The sequence below is a fragment of the Felis catus genome, chromosome C1 (assembly GCF_018350175.1).
Source record: "Felis catus isolate Fca126 chromosome C1, F.catus_Fca126_mat1.0, whole genome shotgun sequence".
Taxonomy (NCBI): domain Eukaryota; kingdom Metazoa; phylum Chordata; class Mammalia; order Carnivora; family Felidae; genus Felis; species Felis catus.
This window is the reverse complement of record NC_058375.1, coordinates 153,760,866-153,781,018: the sequence shown is the minus strand read 5'-3', so window position 1 is coordinate 153,781,018 and position 20,153 is coordinate 153,760,866. Positions and strand designations below refer to the sequence as shown.

At 35.9% G+C, this 20,153-nt stretch overlaps 1 protein-coding gene across 13 annotated transcripts in view; it reads left to right on the top strand.

Moving 5' to 3' along the window:
* The window catches only part of COBLL1 (cordon-bleu WH2 repeat protein like 1), a 171,810-nt gene extending 151,895 nt beyond the window's left edge, over positions 1-19,915 (top strand). For 9 of the 13 annotated variants that reach the window (XM_045033881.1, XM_045033879.1, XM_045033880.1 and 6 more), the window contains 5 exons: positions 2,319-2,553; positions 3,760-3,854; positions 8,875-10,445; positions 12,567-12,743; positions 18,615-19,915. In XM_045033881.1, the coding sequence (XP_044889816.1) occupies positions 2,319-2,553; positions 3,760-3,854; positions 8,875-10,445; positions 12,567-12,743; positions 18,615-18,701 (2,165 nt within the window). In that variant the 3' untranslated portion in view covers positions 18,702-19,915. The remainder of the gene's footprint in view (positions 1-2,318; positions 2,554-3,759; positions 3,855-8,874; positions 10,446-12,566; positions 12,744-18,614) is intronic. The other 4 variants (XM_045033883.1, XM_045033885.1, XM_045033877.1 and 1 more) reach the window with 2 other exon arrangements.
* Positions 19,916-20,153: the final 238 nt, after the last annotated feature.

Here is a 20,153-nt window from a genome sequence, read left to right as displayed (position 1 = left end):
TAGGGATAACAATCAATAATTTGCTAAATGTTACCTCAGTTAATCTAATTTGCAAAAGAACTTATTATATGCCAAGGAGCCATTTATAAAACACATTTGCATCTAAATCAGAACAGCCTTTCATTTTCTCAATACACAGTTTTCAAATTATGTAAATATACTCTTACTACACAGATATGATATGCTATTTTACATACATAATATTTGTGCATTGGTATCATAATGACTCCTTCACAAATCATAATAAAACAAGATTTGCCAAAATATATTTTTAAAAAATTCACTTAAATTCCTTAATATTTTTTTCTGTTGAGTAATCTTTTTTTAAATTTACAACAAACTGTCATTAAAAGTCTCCATATTTGGGGCACCTGGGCGATTCAGTCGGTTAAGCGTCCAAATCCTGATTTCAGTTCGGGTCATGATCTCACAGTTTATGAGTTTGAGCCCCACATCGGGCTCTGCGCTGACAGAGTGGCGCCTGCTTGGGACTCTCTCTCTCCCTCTTTCTGTACCTCCCCTGCTCGTGCACACTTTCTCTTTCTCTCTCAAATAAATAAACTTTAAAAAATAAAGTTTTTTAAACAGCATAAATAGCAAAATTTTTTGTTGATACACCTAGAGATAAAATTAAAGACATACATTTTAAATACTTTAAATATTCTTTTTTGTTTTTACGTTTTTTTTTTAAATGTTTATTTAGTTTTGAGAGAGACAGAGCGTGAGCAGGGGAGGGGCAGAGAGAGAGGGAGACACAGAATCCGAAGCAGACTCCAGGCTCTGAGCTGTCAGCACAGAGCCCAATGCAGGACTCGAACTCACAAACCACGAGATCATGACTTGAGCCAAAGTCGACAGCTAAATCGACTGAGCCACCCAGGTGCCCCTAAATATTCTTCTAACATGTTGAAGTTTTTATTAAATTTTGTGGCTGTGCTGATCTCTGTAATCCAATGCTATGCCACCTTTCCTCCCCCTTCTATTGTGGTAAAATTAAAGTTTGTTCAGCTGCTATTATGTAAATGGAAGTGTTAAATTATATTTAAATAAGTGAAGATCCAGAACCTCGTTCTTTAGATTAAATTAACTTTCACAGCTAGTGTGGGCACCAGTTAGGATGTCTCCTCTTTTAGCCTGTTGGCCACTTGTTGTTGGTGCTTAAGGAATAATGATAAAACACATTTTTATACACTGAGATACTAGCCATAGCTTTTGAAAAGAAACACACACACAGACACAGATACACACATATTGTTATGGGACAATTTTCCAGATACAGTTAACTGGAGAAGCAGAAGGTGAAAAACATCAGGTATAGTATGCTTCCATTTATATTAGATAAACAACAAAAAAAGGAAACATGAGTATGTATATCTTCTTGTATGCTCATTATACTTTCCAATACTATATAGGAAAAATCTGTTAAAGGAAATTGCTTCTGAGAATCAAACTGAGAGAATAATTTTCATTGTATAATACTCATTTGTATTTTCAAAATTTTTACTAAGCGTCTAAGGCAGTGGCTTTTAACCCTGGTTTTGTATTAGAGTCACCTCAGGAACCTTAAAGATTTTGGTTCCCTCCGTCAGAGATTCTGGTTTAACAGGCGTGGAAGAGGGGGGTGAACATCAGTATTTAAAAAAAAATTTTTTTAACATTTATTTATTTTTGAGACAGAGCATGAATGGGGGAGGGTCAGAGACAGAGGAAGACACAGAATCTGAAACAGACTCCAGGCTCTGAGCTGTCAGCACAGAGCATGACACAGGGCTCAAACTCACGAACCGCGAGATCATGACCTGAGTTGAAGTCGGATGCTTAACCAACTGAGCCACCCAGGCACCCCTGAACATCAGTATTTTTGAGAGGGACTCAGAGAACTCTCCATTGTAGTGAGCACTGATAACCACTGAGTCAAATTTTTTGGTGTACTTGTAGACAATATAAAAATCTCATGTTCTTTTCATTTACATTTAGACCTATTGCATAAATGTAACAATCATTTAAATCTAAAGATATATAGATAACTTTCAGATATATAGCTTGAAGATTGAGTTTAAATAATTTATTTTTTTCTACCATGAATAAAACCTAGCACGATAGCATATTATTTTTAGAATTGTATGTGTCTGAGATAATCTGATTATATGTTAATTTGGTTATTCACCATTAGAAGAGTATTTCACTATTAGTTTTGGATGAGCATTTAAAAGAGTCCATCCAGCTAATTATAATTTTAAAAACTCCTTTCTTGCTAGGATTGCGCAGGAAGAATGAGGCAAATTAATATTTAGGATTATATCTTCCTTTCTTTGTAGCTGGAATAAGCTCTGATCGTAGCCTTGAAGAGATAGATGAAAAGGAAGAACTGAGTGAAGTGCCTAAAGTTGAGGCTGAAAATGTTTCTGTGAAGTCACAAGATATTCCTTTTGGATCTACTGATATAATAAATACACTGAAAAACGATCCTAACTCAGCCCTTGGCAATGTTACTGGAGAGTCCGCACAAAACTCCAAAGAAGAAAAACAAGAAGCTAGAAACACAGATGGACAGTAAGTAGTAGTCTGTGTGCCAGAAGTGTATGGTTTGTTTAATTAATATTAGTCTCTGAATTATAGATCTGATATTTTAAATACAAATATAGTAGTCCCTTTAGTTTAGGCTCTATTTCACCACCATTATAAGAATATTTATTAATAAAGTATCTATTTGAGGTGCCTGGGAGGCTCAGTTGGTTGAGCGACCAAGTCTTGATTTCAGCTCAGGTCATGATCTCACGGTTCATGGGATAAAGCCTTGTGCTGGCAGCGTGGCGCCTGCTTGGGATTCTCTCTCTTCCTCTCTCTCTGCCTCTCCCCTGCTTAAACTTTTTTTCAAAAATAAGTAAGCTTTTGGGGCGCTTGGGTGGCTCAGTCAGTTAAGCATCCAACTTCGGCTCAGATCATGATCTCTTGGTTCGTGAGTTCAAGCCCCATGTCAGGCTCTGTGCTGACAGCTTGGAGCCAGGAGCCTGCTTCAGATTCCGCGTCTCCCTCTCTCTCTCTCCCTGTCACTTTTTAATTTTCAATGAATGCTCCTCCAAGATTTTCACTGATATGTAAAACAATTCTGCATATTAGAGTATGATGTTAAGTTACTAATATTTTCACAGTCAACTTCATGATGAAGATAGTGCACTTGCCACTTGATCCTAGGAATTGAAATCTATACTACAGTACACTTGTATTGTATTAGAAATGCCACATCATGAATAAAGATGGAATCAAGTAGGCAAAATAAACCATCTTTATCAAAGCTTTACCATAATTTGCATGGGATTGTCTCCAAATTAAACCCTTCTATGACTAAAAAAATCCCAGTGAGGTCAGTCCACATCCTGATTTGCCAGAACTTGGCCTGGGCAGATGCAAGACTAAAATGATTAGTTTTCTTTTTCTTTAAAAGACAAACAGTCAATAATAACAAAAAGACACTGTTTTTAGAAAAGTGTTCATTTTTACCAAGCTTCTTAGATCCTTCTTTGTAATAGGACCTCTCTATGAAAGCTAATGGTTCATAGCAGCATTTCCTCAGTTGGATTTTTTTCTTTGCTATTAAATTTCCGGTATTTGGCAGGGGAAAAAAAGATGATTATTTCAGTCCATCTGTCTTTGGAAATTATTGCCTGTTTTCTCATCTGGGGTGTGTGTGTGTGTGTGTGTGTGTGTGTGTGTGTTTAAATAGTATCAATATATGACATACAATATCCTATTTTGCAGAGGGCCACGCATTATGGTATATAATGCAAGCAATGAAGAGAGAGTAGTGGACAGTGTAAGAAACATGAAGTCATTGGGCTCAAACCAGGAAAATGGTAAGTTCTACAAACACTAATAGCCAACATTTTCATAGCACTTACTATGTGCCAAAGGGCCATTTTTAACACTTTATCTATATTAACTCATTTAATCTTGTGTATTAACTTATTTATGGGTCTTATTATTTTTAGTCCCACTTTACAGATGATTGAGCCACAAAAATATTATATAACTCACTTGAGTTCCCATAATTAGTAAGTGGTGGACCTTGGATTTGAACTCAGACAGTATTACTTTGACATGTGCTATTAACCATTATGTGAACTACTTTTGTTGTTAAATCTTAGAGGTGTTTAAACCTAGATTTTGGATCTTAAAGATGTGTTCTCTATGCATTTACTTGTGATCTATTTCTCTTATTTCTTTATACCAACTCCTAAGTCGAACTTGTTTTACTTCATACTCAAGTTGCTTTTACTTGGGTGAAACTTGTCTGCCTGATTTTTAAAGTTGAAACCATCTAATTCTGTATAATACTTACCAGTATTCTGTATCCCCTCAATCAAGATAGTTTCATCTCTTCATTATATTTCACTTAGTTTTATCTTTAGGGCTATGCTCATTCTTTGCAAAAATATGATTTTCCAACCTAACTTCACCCATTCAACTACTGTCCAAATCCTGCCACTTCACTTACTTTGTTACTTGATTACAAGCCATGTAATCAAGTCTTGACTCCTGGTCTTGACTCCTCAACCAGATTGGACAGTCTTTTGAATCAGAGAAATTCTATCCAATACTTTAAATTCCTCATGGCACCTAGTGGAATACTGAGATATTGTTAAAATACATACAGTCATTGACTTAAGATTTTTTGACTTTACGATGGTGCAAAAGTGGTACGCATCCAACGGAAACTGTACTTTGAATTCTGAAGTTCGGTATTTTCCTAGGCTAGCAATACGCTCCATGACACTGTCTCATGAGGGTGGGCCTCAGCCGCTGCAGCTCCCAGTCAGCCCCATGAGGGTAAACAACCCCTCCACCTGCAACATTCTGCCATTCACTTTCAGCACAGTATTTAATAAATTACATGACATATTCAACACTTTATTATAAAAAAGGCTCTGTGAGAGATGATTTTGCCCAACCGTAGGCTAATGCTTTATGAGCACATTTAAAGTAGTGTAGGTTAAGCTATGATATTCAGTAGCTTAGACGTATTAAATGCATTTGACTTAATGATATTTTCAAGTTATGATGGGTTTATTGGGATGTAACTCCACCATAAGTTAAGGAAGATCTATACTTAACATTGAGTTTCAGAAAAATGATACTACACAACTATAAGATGTAAGGAGTGCACAATGGTATTTTAAGGAAATATGAAGGAGTTGGCTGATGAATTCTCATAGTCCGGTCTGTTATATTAATATACAAAACTAGATGCAGATTTTTAGAAAACATAGGGTATATATATTCATATTTGGATAAAATGTGGATTATCCCAGCATCACAAACAGATGGGTAGATATATATTGTTTTACCTATGTGGTATGTGTTGGTTAATTTTTTTTTTTTTTAACATTCGTTTTTGAGAGACAGAGACAGAGCACGAGTGGGGGAGGGGCAGGGAGAAGACCGGGAGACACAGAATCCGAAGCAGGCTCTGAGCTGTCAGCACAGAGCCTGACTCGGGGCTCAGAATCATGGACTGCGAGATCATGACCTGAGCTGAAGTCAGACGCTTAACTAACTGAGCCACCCAGGCGCATCATGTGTTGGTTAATTTGAATAAGTCTTTTTCCCCATGGTCAGTACCATCCTGAGATAGAATACTGAGAAGTTCTAAAAGTATATAATTTCCCCTTCCTTTTCCTCTTGATTTAGTTTCTCACAGCATACACTATGATGGTCAGTAGAGTTTTTACTGAGAAATCATGCTGCTTCCTTGTTTTAAAAATGATCATCAAATCATTTTTGCTAAGATTTTGGCATCAAGTTAGTGCTAGGGTCACAGGTATATTTCTGTAATAATATTTTTCTGTTTGCATTTGATTTGCAATAACCTTGGTCAACTCTGGGTGGGTTCCCCACCCCATACTTTTTTTTAACTGAATTATATAGGGGACTTTTAAAATAATTTCTATTATCCTTAAAGGAGTTTTAATATTTTCTTCCCTCTTTTTCACCTACCCTGTATATTTGTTTCAGTCATCCTTTTGTCAAATGACTTGTGTTGTAGATGTTGGTATCGGTTTTGAGTAGGGAGAGGACAGGATATTACAAAATCTACCTTTAACTTCTGGCTATCATTGTAAAATGGCCTAACCAGTCACTGACATTTGGTTAGTGTCATTATTAGTATGAGGATGGATTAGCTACTGAGTTCAGCAGGGATTCTAGGTTTCAAGCCCTGTCATTGGCAATAATTGTGAGATTCTGATGAGAAATTCAGAATTAAAAAGCAGTAAAGTAGGTGCAACCCACCAAAAATGTGAAAAATAGACATTTGGAGTTCTAAAACCAGTTAGTTAGGGTTTGTTATAGGGAACTGAATTTACAATATATTTTTATGTTGATTTACTTTGTTTTGGAAAATATTTCTATTGTGTAACTGGACTATACCTATACTCACTGGATAATGAGCTACAATAAGAGAGAAAGAAATACATTCATTTCCTGGTGCCAGGGAACATTTCTTACATTCTTTTGTGCTCATAGCAGTGTTGACAATAGTACTTTTCATGTAGACGTTAAAAATACTTGTGAAGTAATTAAATAAGAACCTAGGCAGAAATGTGCCTTTTCAATGATTTTTAATCAAATGTGTTTTTACTCACAAAAGCTAATAATTATTAGTCTTTGAGAAGTCACTTGTATAGACAATAAATATTCTGATAATCAGTTGCATTTTTTTAGGAAGAATAAAAATGAATTCCATTTAAAAATTAGATATTTAATATAAGAACCTTGCAACATAATAGAAAATATTACTACCATGACCAAAAAATCATGCAATTAGGTAGGGTGTAAAAATATGAAGGTATTTTTTTAAGTTTATTTATTTATTTTGAGAGAGACAGTGGGAGGGCAGGCAAGAGAGAGAGAGAGAGAGAGAGAGAGAGAGAATCCCAAGCAGGCTCTGCGCTATTAGCTCAGAGCCTGACATAGGACTCAAACCTGCAAACCACAAGATCATGACCTGACTTGAAATAAAGAGTCAGATGCTTATCTGACTGAGCCACCCAGTCCCCCAATATATTTTTAAAAGTTGTACTGTTGGTGGGAATGCAAACTGGTGCAGCCACTCTGGAAAACAGTGTGGAGGTTCCTCAAAAAATTAAAAATAAGAACTACCCTAGGACCCACCAATAGCACTGCTAGGAATTTACCCAAGGGATACAAGAGTGCTGATGCATAGGGTTGATGGGGGGTGGGAGGGAGGGGAAAGTGGGTGATGGGCATTGAGGAGGGCACCCACTGGGATGAGTACTGCGTGTTGTATGGAAACCAATTCGACAATAAATTTCATATAAAAATTTTTTAAAAGGTAAATCAAAGTTGTGTGTATACAGGAGTGGCTGTATGGCTCAGTTGATTAAGCGTCCAGCTCTTGGTTTCATCTCAGGTCATGATCTCACAGTTTGTAAGTTCAAGCCCCATATCAGGCTCTGTGTTGACAGTTTGGAGGCTGCTTGGAATTCTCTCTCTCTCTCCCTCTCCCTCTGCCCCTCTGCCCCTCTGCCCTTCCCCACCCCTCATACATAAATAAACTTAGAAAGTATACAAATTTACCTGGCAACATGATAATTTTTTTGCATGCATATTTTTCTTTTTTAACAGAACTATTCAGAATAGCTTATGACATTTTAGGCAGTGAAATTGTTCATTATCTTATAAGTAAAAGTGAGTGATGATACAACTCTAGAGAAATACTTGACATCCTTTCACGATTTGACTCCCAAGGCTCACATTTCACTTGTGTTGTATGAACTGCTGCCCTATCTGGAAGGGGAAGCCACTAAGGATTTTGAAGATGAGGGTTAGTCGGTCATTCAGAAGCAATGATTCTTCTGGGCATTTGACTACAGGAGCCCAGTATATAAATCACTTCCCTGAGGACCAGAACACATAGCACACACCCATAAACCTGTGTTTCCTTCCAGATGCCTCATTCCAATTCTTTGCCATCGTGTTGCTGGCTGGCAACTGTTGCTTGTTAACCTAGACACTGGCAAGTGATTTTTGCTTTCAGGAGATCTGAATTAGAATTAAAGGAAAAGTAGTGCAGGGGAGAGAGAGGCTGCTTTCTCTACTGGGACTCTGACATGAGAATTTTTCTCAGAGAAAAATCAGAGCGCACGTGATTGTTTTTCTGTAGTTGAAATCACCCATATTATGACTGAAAACAAAGTCTTTATCAAGGATGCCTAATTACCAAGACAGTCAACTGAGAATTTGTTTTTACTTCAACTCTTAAAGGTAATGTTACTATTGTTTGCCTTAATTAAAACTGATAACATTCACTGGGCTTGTTTCCCTTTTGATGTAAGGCGTGAAATAGAAATACACTAGGGGTTATAGAAAAGACAGAATCCAAATAGGAAAAAAAAAAGGAAAAACATCTTGGAATTTGTCAATTTCTATTGTCATTCTTAACATTAACTGAAATATGAAGTCTACCTATCAGGAGAAACGTAGCTATCTTCCATGGACTGCTTGTTCTGGGCAATATCGTCTCCTATTTGGCATGTTATATAAATGCCATATAAAATATAATACAAGTTTTTACCTTTTTACATCTGAGCACACTGAGGCTCAAAGGGGTTAGGTCACATGCTGAGGCCACACAGACTGTAGTCAGTCAAGCCGGGTTCTAGCCTCTGATTTCTATGATACCAAAGCCCATGATTTTCCTTCCTAATGCTATTACTTGATTTTGTATAATTAGCTGAAAATTACCTGTAGAATCCAAACCAACCTACTTCAGTTTGGGGGAGGCAGACATTGAAAACTTGAGTTTTTTTTCTAGTTTTTTCATACATTTCACTTGACAATATTTTTTTCCCTTAGTAGATCAAAATGAAATAATTGTCATTCCAACGGACACAGAAAAGAATATGAAAAATGGAGTGAGGATAACAGAAATCAATGTGGGAGGTGTTGCCAAAGACAACAGTGTGGACATGGGAGCTGACAGACTATCAAACTATCAGGCACATAAAACTGATACTGCTGAAAGTTACAAGGAAAATCATCTAGCTCCATCATTAGTAGCAGGCCAAAAACTGAATCAACCCAGTGAGGAAAAGACAAAAATGCAAGATGCGGCGATTCAGACAAACCCTTCCTCTGACAGTTTTGAGGGGAATCACCAAGGTCATCATTTGTCTAATTTCAAAGTTAATGAAAGTGTGCAATCTCCAAGTAACGATAAATCAACTCAACCCTCATCTCTAAGTCCCCAAGATTCTGCTGTAGATGCCTCAAGGAAATTCAGGAGTCAGCGCCCCCTAAACGTACATTCAGAGAATCAACTCACCATAAAAGATCCAGTTTGTGCACGTGGTAATGATGGCCTTTTGCCTTCTGTAGATGGGATTGATAAAAACTCAACTATTTCAAAGAATTATCCACTTTATAGACAAGACTATGATCCCAAGCCAAAACCTTCAAATGAAATCACAAGAGAGTACATACCCAAAATTGGAATGACTACTTATAAAATAGTGCCTCCCAAGACCCTGGAGATACTGAAAAATTCGGAATCAGAAACCACTGGGTATAAAGATGATCACGAGATCCACACTTTAGGAAAAAAGCACACTGGTGAAAATGTGAAAGAAACTGCAATCCAAACAGAAGATCTTGTTATTTCCGACAACCCAAAGGAGCCACAGGCAGACCTTAAACTACAGCCGAGCCCAAGAACAGAGCATCAGGTCCACGGCGTGGAGAACTCACCCTGCATTGCCATGGGGAGTCCTCTGAAACCTACTCCCAGAATGACAAGGGACACTGGCACAGCTCCTTTCGTGCCAAATTTGGAAGATATAAACAATATTTTGGAGTCAAAACTTAAATCTCGGGTTTCAAATCCCCAGACCAAACCAAGTTCTTTTTTCCTACAGATGCAAAAAAGAGTTTCAGGTCACTATGTGACATCTGCAGCTGCCAAAGGTGTCCATGTGGCCCCTAACCCTACTCCGAAAGAACTAATAAAGAAAGAGGGGGAAAGGGAAGTGATACCTCCTCCAGAACAAACTCTTTCTCCCTTAAGTAAAACAACTCCGTCTCCTCCACAGCCCCAGATTAAAAATGCTGATGATAACATCAGCAACCAGAAGCCTACTGAAACCCCTCCACCTCCCATAGCCCCGAGACCTGTTCCTCTTCCTGCGAATCAATTAGCTGCACTAAATCTGAAGACTTTGAAAACTTTTGGTGCACCGAGACCTTACTCAAGCTCTGCTCCCTCACCCTTTGCCCTCGCTGTAGTGAAACGGTCACAGTCTCTCAGCAAAGTGCGCACAGTGTCATGCAGTGAGGGTGCAGCTGCCCGACCTCCACCTGACACAGAAGAAGGGAAGGCTCCTTCTGTAAATAAATTTGTGGGCATCCCACAACTACTTGTGAGTGATAAGGTAACGTGACCTTTTTAAAAATCAGAGGTTCTTATACAACGTGGTTTAAATGGGAGTTAACAAGCATGTTGTATATTTGTGTGTTACTTAACTCTGAATTCATATTAATCCAATGGCAAGCTACCATAGGGAATAAAGAGTAAAAATACATAACATTTGATTATTTACTCTCAGAATTATTATAATTCATATAACTTGATTGGGTACTATACGGTCATTAAATGATTGTATCATTAGAAAATAATTTATTTTTTAAATTTTTTATTAAAATTTGTTTTAATGTTTATTTGTGAGAGAGAGAGAGACAGAGAACACAAGTGGGGGAGGGGCAGAGAGAGGAGAATCCGATGCAGGCTCCAGGCTCTTAGCTGTCAGCACAGAGCCCAACGTGGGGCTTGAACTCACAAACCATGAGATCATGATGATCTGAGCGATCTTAGCCGAACTCAGATGCTTAACCAACTGAGCCACCCAGGTGCCCCTATTTTAATTTAAATTTTCTTTGCCATACATTTGTATATTGTACTAGTTTATAGTTCTGATTCTATTTTCCTGTGTTTTGCTTATCTCAAGTTGTTTATTACTTTTCTGGATGTTCTGGTTTATTTTCTACTCTACTTCTACATAATAGCAAAATAGTTTTAATTATATAGAAACATAAGCAGTAAAGACTAGTTAATATAACCAGATACTTCTCAACTATACATTTTCTATCACATATATTCAACCTTAGTTACCAAACATTGACACATATAAATAATTTAAATTGAAACCAGAATTTTCAGTCTCAAAATGTAATTTTCTTAATTTCACATTTTTGTTAATTCAGTGTTAACTTTTCCAGTTATATGTATGTTGACTAAAATATCATTTAACCATTATCTAACCTTAATAATTTACATAAAAGGGCATTTATTTACTTAGTGTTTGGTCAACTAAGTGTTATAATTTGCTAGATTCAAATAATATAGTCAAAGGAAAGGGTGAAATTTATAGTATGAATTATGATAATCCCCATGCAATTTTTAAAAAATATTTTGTGTACTTTTACCCTGATACTGTTTAAAGAATACTTTCAGATTTGTGTGACAGTTCCAGAAGTATTTTATATTACTTTTTCAAACATTCCTAGAGTAACAGAACATTAACCATATTGCCAAGTAAAGATTTTTCCATAATTTCAAAGCAGTATTCATCTTGAAGAATATTTCTTCATGTATTTTACATTTATGTTTCTTATCTTTGATATAATGTCAGGAAGAGATGTATGATGTAGAGATTAATTCTCTACTTGGGAACAAAGCCTGCGTTTCTTCTTAGAATGGAATACCATTCCTAAACAACAGAGCTTGATTTAGATAATACAGTTTTTGAGTCATTGCCTAAGCTCTGTTTAGCTCATCTTTTGTAAAGATATTTGGCAGTTTAAAAAAGACATTTTTAAGATTATTTGATAATAGTTCCCAGTTAAATTGGTTATTAAATATTCTTTCCTAAGAAGTTTAATTAAATTTTGTTTCTTAAATTTGGAAATTCCTAATGTTTTTTAGTCCATGGGCAAAATAAAGAAAACACGGTCATCACTTAGCCCCTGTGACTTCCATTAACACAAAATAAGCTATTACATGTAGCATGGTCCTTAATATTCTTTTATTAGAAGCTATGTTAGATTCAACCAATATAAAATTGTCAATTTGTCCATTTTGTTCTGTCAAAAATGATAATTTGAAAACCTAATATTTTGTAACTTTAAAAATGTGTTATTTTTTTAGCCTATGGAATTTTTTTTTCTTATTATTTGGCTCTTCTGGCCAACTCCATTGGCAAAAATCGGCATTATTTGACTTAGGGACAGTAAAATTACTAGTGTATTCGTAAAACAAAGAGAGGTACCACTTTTCTTCCTTAGCCTCATAAGTTGAAGAGAAGGGAAGGTAATACCCTCATCTTCCAACTGAGCTCGGGCAGCAGAGATAACTCACTGGGGAAGGAAACAGAACTATGTCTAAAACACCAGTGTGGCAAATAGTGATTCTTTAAAAATATACTGATGATGAATTTTTTTTCATGGCCCACTGTTCAGTTGGTATTCATATAAATATTTTGCACTTATTTTTATAGGGAAATAACTCTGCACATAATGAACAGAATTCCCAAATACCATCTCCAACTGACTGCCCATCATTCATTCTTAAGAGACAAAGTTCTTTAACATTCCAAAGCTCTGACCCAGAACAGATCCGACAGAGTTTGCTCACTGCAATCCGTTCTGGAGAGGCTGCTGCCAAATTGAAAAGGGTAAGTTTTCTTTATCAGATGGGTGACAGTGGGTTTATTTTCAACATTGTCAAACTAATACTTAGGGGAAATTGTTTTCTGGCTCTTGCATCTGAATAGGGAGGATGCCAGAAGTTGCTCTTTGATGTCAAGGGTCATTTTTGAAGTATAAGCTGAAAGAGTCCAGAGTCTTACACATACTTAAAAATATGTCCGGTCTATTTTCCACAACATGGGCCAGGTGCAGAACATGGGGTTTCCTCATTATTATATAACTATATATAGAAAGTACCCTGGACTCTTATTTTAATAAATTGTATTAGCATAGCAAGAAAAATTCTTTCAGAAAGAAAATCCCTCCGTATTCCAGAAAAGCCGCACTAGCAATAGGAACGTGCACGTTTTCAGTCCTGGCTCCCACGATGATCAAAGTCAACTACCATATGTGGGAGAATGAGGGGGCGGGGGGGCAGGTGGCTTTATAGGTTAAAAAATGTAGGGAAAATCTAGGGAATTTAGATGACACCGAAGGCAGAAAGTCTAGTCTAATAAGGCCCTGCCAAAGTGGCTAGCTCCTCCTTACGGAGATGTAGGAGAACTTCAGGAAGGGAGGTATGCTTCTTTGGGGGAGCAAGTGCCAAAAAAATGTCACAGGGAATTATTTAGAGGTGAGTTTCCTCCCTCTGTTGCTTTCATCCACTCAAAGAAGTCCTACGTGGTGAAGCCTGGAGCCTGGCATCAAAACTTGGACTTCCCAGAGGCTGTAGTCTCCCTAAATGTCTTTCTTGTTCTCCCCTTAGTTGTCTTGGTTGCAAGTTCCTCAACACTCAAGACAAGAAAAGTACTCATTATTCTCCTGACTCCCTAGGCATTTCGTTTTGTGAATTCCTTCTCTAATCATTTTAGAGGCTATTTAGAGAAGAGTAAGAGACTTGTTGAGCAAAGCACTGAGCTCAACAGAAATAAAATCTGCGAAGGGACAGGAATGCTGCAAGGAGAGAAGGAAAAGGGGAGGGCATCTCGGCACATCTCCAAGGCCAGCCCTGTCTGCGCTCACCATTTTCCTCAGTGTGTTTCAGTGGAGCCATGAGTGACGGCTGTTTTCATGGAGGGCTTGGCGCTCCCATCTGGGCAAACAAGGAGACAGGGCAAAATATTGCCTGCTGTCAGGAGTGGAGGAAACACGAAGGAATAATTCAGGAGATTAGGTTTGAATTTTGTCAAGTATTTGCAGAATCTGAATTCAGGTGCCAGGCAGAAAAAAAAAAAAAAAAAGTTGGTGGTTTTGAGTACTGAAACTGGTATTTCACAGGTCACGACATTTATATTTTTGTGAGGAAATATGCCCACGCAAATAAACTGTCCATCTTCACTTAAGAAAATAGTTCTCTTTCTAATCTTGTAAATTAAGGTTCAGTTTCAAGTCAGTCACTTCTGATCTAAAGCTTTCTCAATTCTGGGCGCCTGGGTGACTCAGTTGGTAAGGCATCCGACTTCAGCTCAGGTCATGATCTCACGGTTTGTTAGTTTGAGCCCCGTGTAGGACCCTGTGTTGAGAGCTCTGGAGCCTGCTTCCAATTCTGTGTCTCCCTTTCTCTCTGTCCCTCCCCTGCTCATGCGCACGCGTGTGGTCTCTTGCTGTCTTGCTCTCTCAAAAAGAAATAAGCGTTAAAAGAATGTAAAGCTTTCTCAGTTCAATAAACTTGATAAGAATTTTTTTAAGCACAAAAGTACTAAATATTGTCCTAGGTGCCGGGGATACAAAAATGAATGAAACGAAGCCTCTGCCTTCTGGGTGTTCACAGCCTGGGACTGAGAAGCAGTGGCACATCAGGTCCACAGGAGAACCAAGTAGCTAGACAGAACATAACTGCAGTGCCTTTTCCTAAGTCCGTGGATAATAGTAATCAGTTCCAATGGACTAATTGCAGAAAAGAGTGCATTAAGTTGGGAATGTCTTTTAGGCCAACAGAACTGTACAGGCAAGCAGCTGTGTGCTTGGTGATACGGGCTCTAAATTGGCAGTCTCTTCACTTATAAAACTCTCCTTGCTTCCAGAATGAGCTGGATGTGAATCAGCATAGAAAGCAGGCTCTAAATGATGATCCTATAATTGTATCCTGTTTATAAGTCATTACTTGAGGTTCCATCAAGTCTAAATTTTCTCTCTCTCAGTAGGAGATTATCAATAGCCCTGAGTCTTTGTAGTGCCAGTTCCTGAATTTTGTTTAATGAAAATTCCTTACATAATCAATTTTTTTTTTGCACTAAAAATGAACACAGGGTCTAGTAAAGGTCACGGAACTGACACACTATGATCAGTATTTTCACTTCTAATTATACCCTAAAAAGGTGCGTGTTGTGTACCAGGACACATTTATAAGAATATTCATGAAATATTGTTTGTAATAGCTCTAAGTAAATATAACATTAATATCCAAAAACAGAATAAATAATATATTCAAAGAATGGATTATCAAACAGCAGTAAGTTGGGCAAAGTACACCTAAACACAACAGGGTAAAGACCTATAAAAATATCTATGTGTAAAGTTTGACGGCATGCAAAACTAAATTATATTATTTAACGATGCATGCGTAGGTGGCAATTATTTTTAAAAGCAAGGAAGTAATTATAAAAATCATGATAGGGTTACTTCCACAGGGAGAGAAAAGGCTTTGCTGGGGTTTGTAGGAGAAGGACAGGCAACACAATTTAAGAGGAAACTAAAAAACTAAGTAATCGAGATAAATGTTATCTTAATGCAAGATTTTTTAAATGTCTAAATGAAAGCAAAAACCTGTGATAAAGAAAATGTCAACATTTTAAATAAAGACAAGATCAGTAGGGAGCTGGAGCTATTCTCTTGGCCTGAGTGGTGGATTATATATACGTTTGTGTTTGTTTCCATCAGGTTGTTTATTTAAGTTCAGTGCACTCTCCTGTACATGTATTGTATTTCAAAAAATATATTGCAAAAGGAAGTAAAAATGGACACCAAAAGGCTCTGATTCCTTGTGATCTTTGCTTAAGTCCCATATTTCTATCCTGTACTGAACATTTCTCCTGGTTTGTTTTAAATTCTAACATTTCTTTTATAGAACAACAGTTATAGTGCCAAATAAAATCTTCAGTGATTTTGACAGTGGGCTTAGATTGTTCATCAGAAAATTGGCTCCAGGTTTGCCTATATTTTGGCACCCAAATGTTCAGTTTAACTCCAGGTACCAACCTGCCTTATGGCTCTGGTTCATACCCGAATAATTAACCTTCATTATAATAATTGGTTCACATTAGAACAATTATCTAGTTGATTGCTCTAGTGTAAATGTAGTCATGAACATGCCATGTTTTTTTTTTTTCGTATTAAGATTTTTTCTACACCTTACCCCTCTTTGACCCCCATGTAGTCACAGAATTGTCTTCCTAGTTTTAATAAATCTAGTGTACTGTTTTATAAAATGTATTTGGCATAAAGATTTATATGTGAATCAGCAGATTGTTTTCAGAGAATATGAGATTAAGTAAACTATGATCATTTACTTGTGTTGATACAAGAACTTTCTGGCTACTTTTGGTTCCTGTTGATGCTTCAGTTCCTAAAGGTCATTACACTATTACAAGTAGAATATACGTTTATGAAAATAAAGTGACAAATGATATTTAGTAGTTGATACTAACCATTTCCTCAGAATGTAAAATTTATCTTTGGCTCCATAAAAACCTGGAAGGAAGAAAGAAACCAGATAAGTCACCCAGAACTTATGGGATAAGTCGCCCAGAACTTACTGGCATTTTTATTTGTTTAATTGGTCTGCTTTTTACTCATACTTCCTTGTTTGGAATTTGTACAATCCGAGGGCTTCAGGTTGGCAGTTCTTTCCATATGTATTAATAAATGACAGTTTTATAGCAAATGTTCCTTACAAGAATAAGAAAACTACAAGAATATTCCTAATATTCTTTAAACTTAAAGTTGAGACAAATAGTAGATGCTCATATTAGTAAATTCTTTAATGTTTAAAAATTTTTAATTTAAAAAAAATCTTTATCGTAGGTGTCATGGTTCATTATTCAAAAAATTCAAGCAACACTCTTTTACTTTATAAATGTTTATAAAAAGTTATTGTATTCCATTCAAGAAATATTCATTGATCTATACCGTGCCAGGCACTAAAATAAACATGTGTATAATGTGGCATTAAAATAGTCAAGGTTTCTGACCACACAGAATTTATAGACTAGTCTATAATAATGTCTTTTCATGCTTGAAAGTTTAGTATACAAATTTTTAAATATCAAATGAAATACCATTTCCCCCTAAAGTAATTGCTCATGATAGATTAAAGTGAAACCTTCCAGACCACTTTTGTAGTATATAAACATATTTAATTTTTCTGTACAAAAATAAACTCCTCTGTAAACCATTCATAAATATCTCTTTGATGTTTTCCATCTTATTACACATACACACTATTCTTTTACAGACTATGGAATATTTGACTATATGAATGAACCATAGTTTATTTGCTCCTTGTTGGTGTACGTTTCACTAGATTCTAGTTTCTCCACTCTATAAATGGTGCTACAATAAACATCTTTTATTTGTATTAGGGTCATTGGTATGTTTTTTAAATGCTTAAAACAAAATTTGTCTCTTTTTCTTACAAAGAATTATGATCACTGCAAATTTGGCAATAATTACAAAAATAATCCCTACACACTGAAACTTTTCGTGCCAAAGTTACATAATGAAAGGTCATTACCTGTTTGTTGGCTATATTTGGAAAGGAACCCCACGTGAATACTAAACAAGGTGCAGGAGTTTTCCTTCCCCTGGTGGCAACTTTTCTTTTAGCTGTTTTAGTGTCAACCACTCTACTCCATCCTGGATTCATAGTGAAGAAAGTAGATTCGTTTCTATTACCAATCTTTGTTTTAGTAAAAGGCCATGAATGAAGCACTAGGAAATCAAATCCAAACTGAATTTGCCCATTTTATTTTCCTTTTCAGGAACTTTGATGCAAGGCAGAATCTGTGGCCTTTTGTACTCCAGTTCTCTTGTGATAATGTTTGGTTAAGAATCTATTCAAATTATAACTAGACATTAACCATTTTTTAAAAGTATCGTCATATTTTATGTATAATATTTCAAAATATTATACCTATTTACTATCCAGAATCCAGATGATTTTTTAAAACATTCTTCTAAATGTTAGAATTTCAAGCTATTTAGGAAATTCTTAGTGTATTTCATTCACTTACCATTTGTAAATAGGAGACTTTGCCATAGAATCTTGGAATTTCGGAGTTTATTTATTGGGAGGAAGAAAACTACTTTTCATTCTGCAATTGTTTTGACATAACACTCTTAGATTTGACTTTTTTAGCCCTTCAAATGACAGCATTTTAAAAACCAAAGCTGTATTTTCTTATAAACAAGGAGTACCTGGGGAGGGGAACGTCAAGTTAATATATACCATCAATACAAAAATTCTTTGTTTTGTGGAATTCGCTTTATTTTTCTACATTTTCCAAGGCAGCTTTGAGGAGCCAGAATTAACCTAGCAAAAAATGCTCTTCAACAGCTTGGCCTGCAGTCTGTTTGTGCTCTTGTCCTTTGAGTTGATTTGGTAATTTTGTGAAGGCTAAGATGTGTTAATGGATTATTTAACTTGTTTGTTGTGGAAATAACAACTCTCTCATTTTTAATTCTATGGTAGAGTGAACATTTATTGTTAATCATTTGTGATTTATTGAATACGGAACACTAAATATTATCGCTTACAATTATACAGAAGTTCAAATGTGGTAATTGTTGAAAACTGAAAATTAGATAGCTGTGCCATTTTCACTTGATGGGTGCAAACTGTGCTTCTTTCTTTCTCTTAGGTTACTGTTCCATCAAATACAATATCTGTGAATGGAAGGTCAAGACTCAGCCATTCCATGTCCCCTGATGCCCAGGATGGCCATTAAATGTGCCCTGTCACAATGCACTTCACCACCTCTATTTCACAGAACAATGTCATGCTGATGGAGAATGTTGGCCAATGTATATCCAGATGTACACTAATATATTGTCTATTAAAGTGTAAGAATTTGTGCTGTGGCTTTTAATGCCAAAAGAAGAATTACAGAATTTATAAGTTATAATATTTTGGGCCTTTTTTTTTTTTTTTTGCCTTAAAAGCTGACTATGCTGCTTTAGAACTTTAAGACAAGGTGTTAATGACTTTCATTTTTCTCAAATGAGACATCGTCACCTTTTGTGGATTTCACTTACTGACACATTCTCTACAATGGTGACTTAGACAAAAGAATAAATTAAGATTCATAGACTTGTATTTGTGTGACACATAAATAGGTAGGCAAATGTAGATCTGACATTTGCTGCCTCAATGTTACAGTTTAATTGGAAATGTTTATAAGTTATATTAAAGTGTATTTTGGCTGAAAGTATGATCTAGAGATCTAAGAATATCAAATAAGTATATTTGGTTCGACAGTTCATTTAAATGATGAATCACTTAGTGTGCAAGCCTTATCTTGTGTGTTCTTTATGTAATTACAAAATCAATGTCAAATTTATGGGAAGCTTATAATATTTTAATATTTTATTAACATGAAACATTTGTTTTTTTAATCTTTAGAACTTAAATTGCACAATGAACATTTTAAATATTTTTTTTGTATATAATCATGACATTGTTGTCACACAGATATTATATATTTTATGTGCCAGAAGCCTTAGAAATCTTATGAAAATGTTGGTCTATATTGACAGTTATTTCACATTTGATATGTAGTGAGGAATAGGGGTTAGTACATGTCCATATTGGAGAACTTCAAAGACTACTTGGAGGTTCCAGAAATCTTTGTTTTAATTAAAATAAAATGATAAAGTCATTATGTAGTTCAGATGCTAATATTCTAAATAATATATATATATACATTAAAGCTAAAACTATTAAGCCAAACAATGCCTAATTTGTTGGCTTATAACTGTTTGGGGTCTAGAGCTCATTCATGTTCTAGTCCTACTTTAAGAATCGAATTGCTCATTTATTCTCAAAGCTTTGTCAAACAAGTTGATGTTAAGTTGGTTTTCACTAAATTAGCTCTTGGGATGTCTGCCTCTTTGGACGATATGTTGATTTTTTCAATGTTTAATAAAAGCAAGTTATATGTTTGGTTTGTGTCAACCAGCATATTTATGAATTTCACCTGACAACCGTATCTTTATCAGCCAGTAAACAAGTCATAGTAAAACCTATCATTCATCAGGGCTCTCTAGTGTACATGTGAGCCCATACAAACTCCAAAGTGCACAATCTAAGCATCTAACATGCTTAGACTAGTTCCTGATACATGGCAGATACACATTAAATGTTAAATGTTACTGTTATTTCCTTAAATCAGACTTGAAGA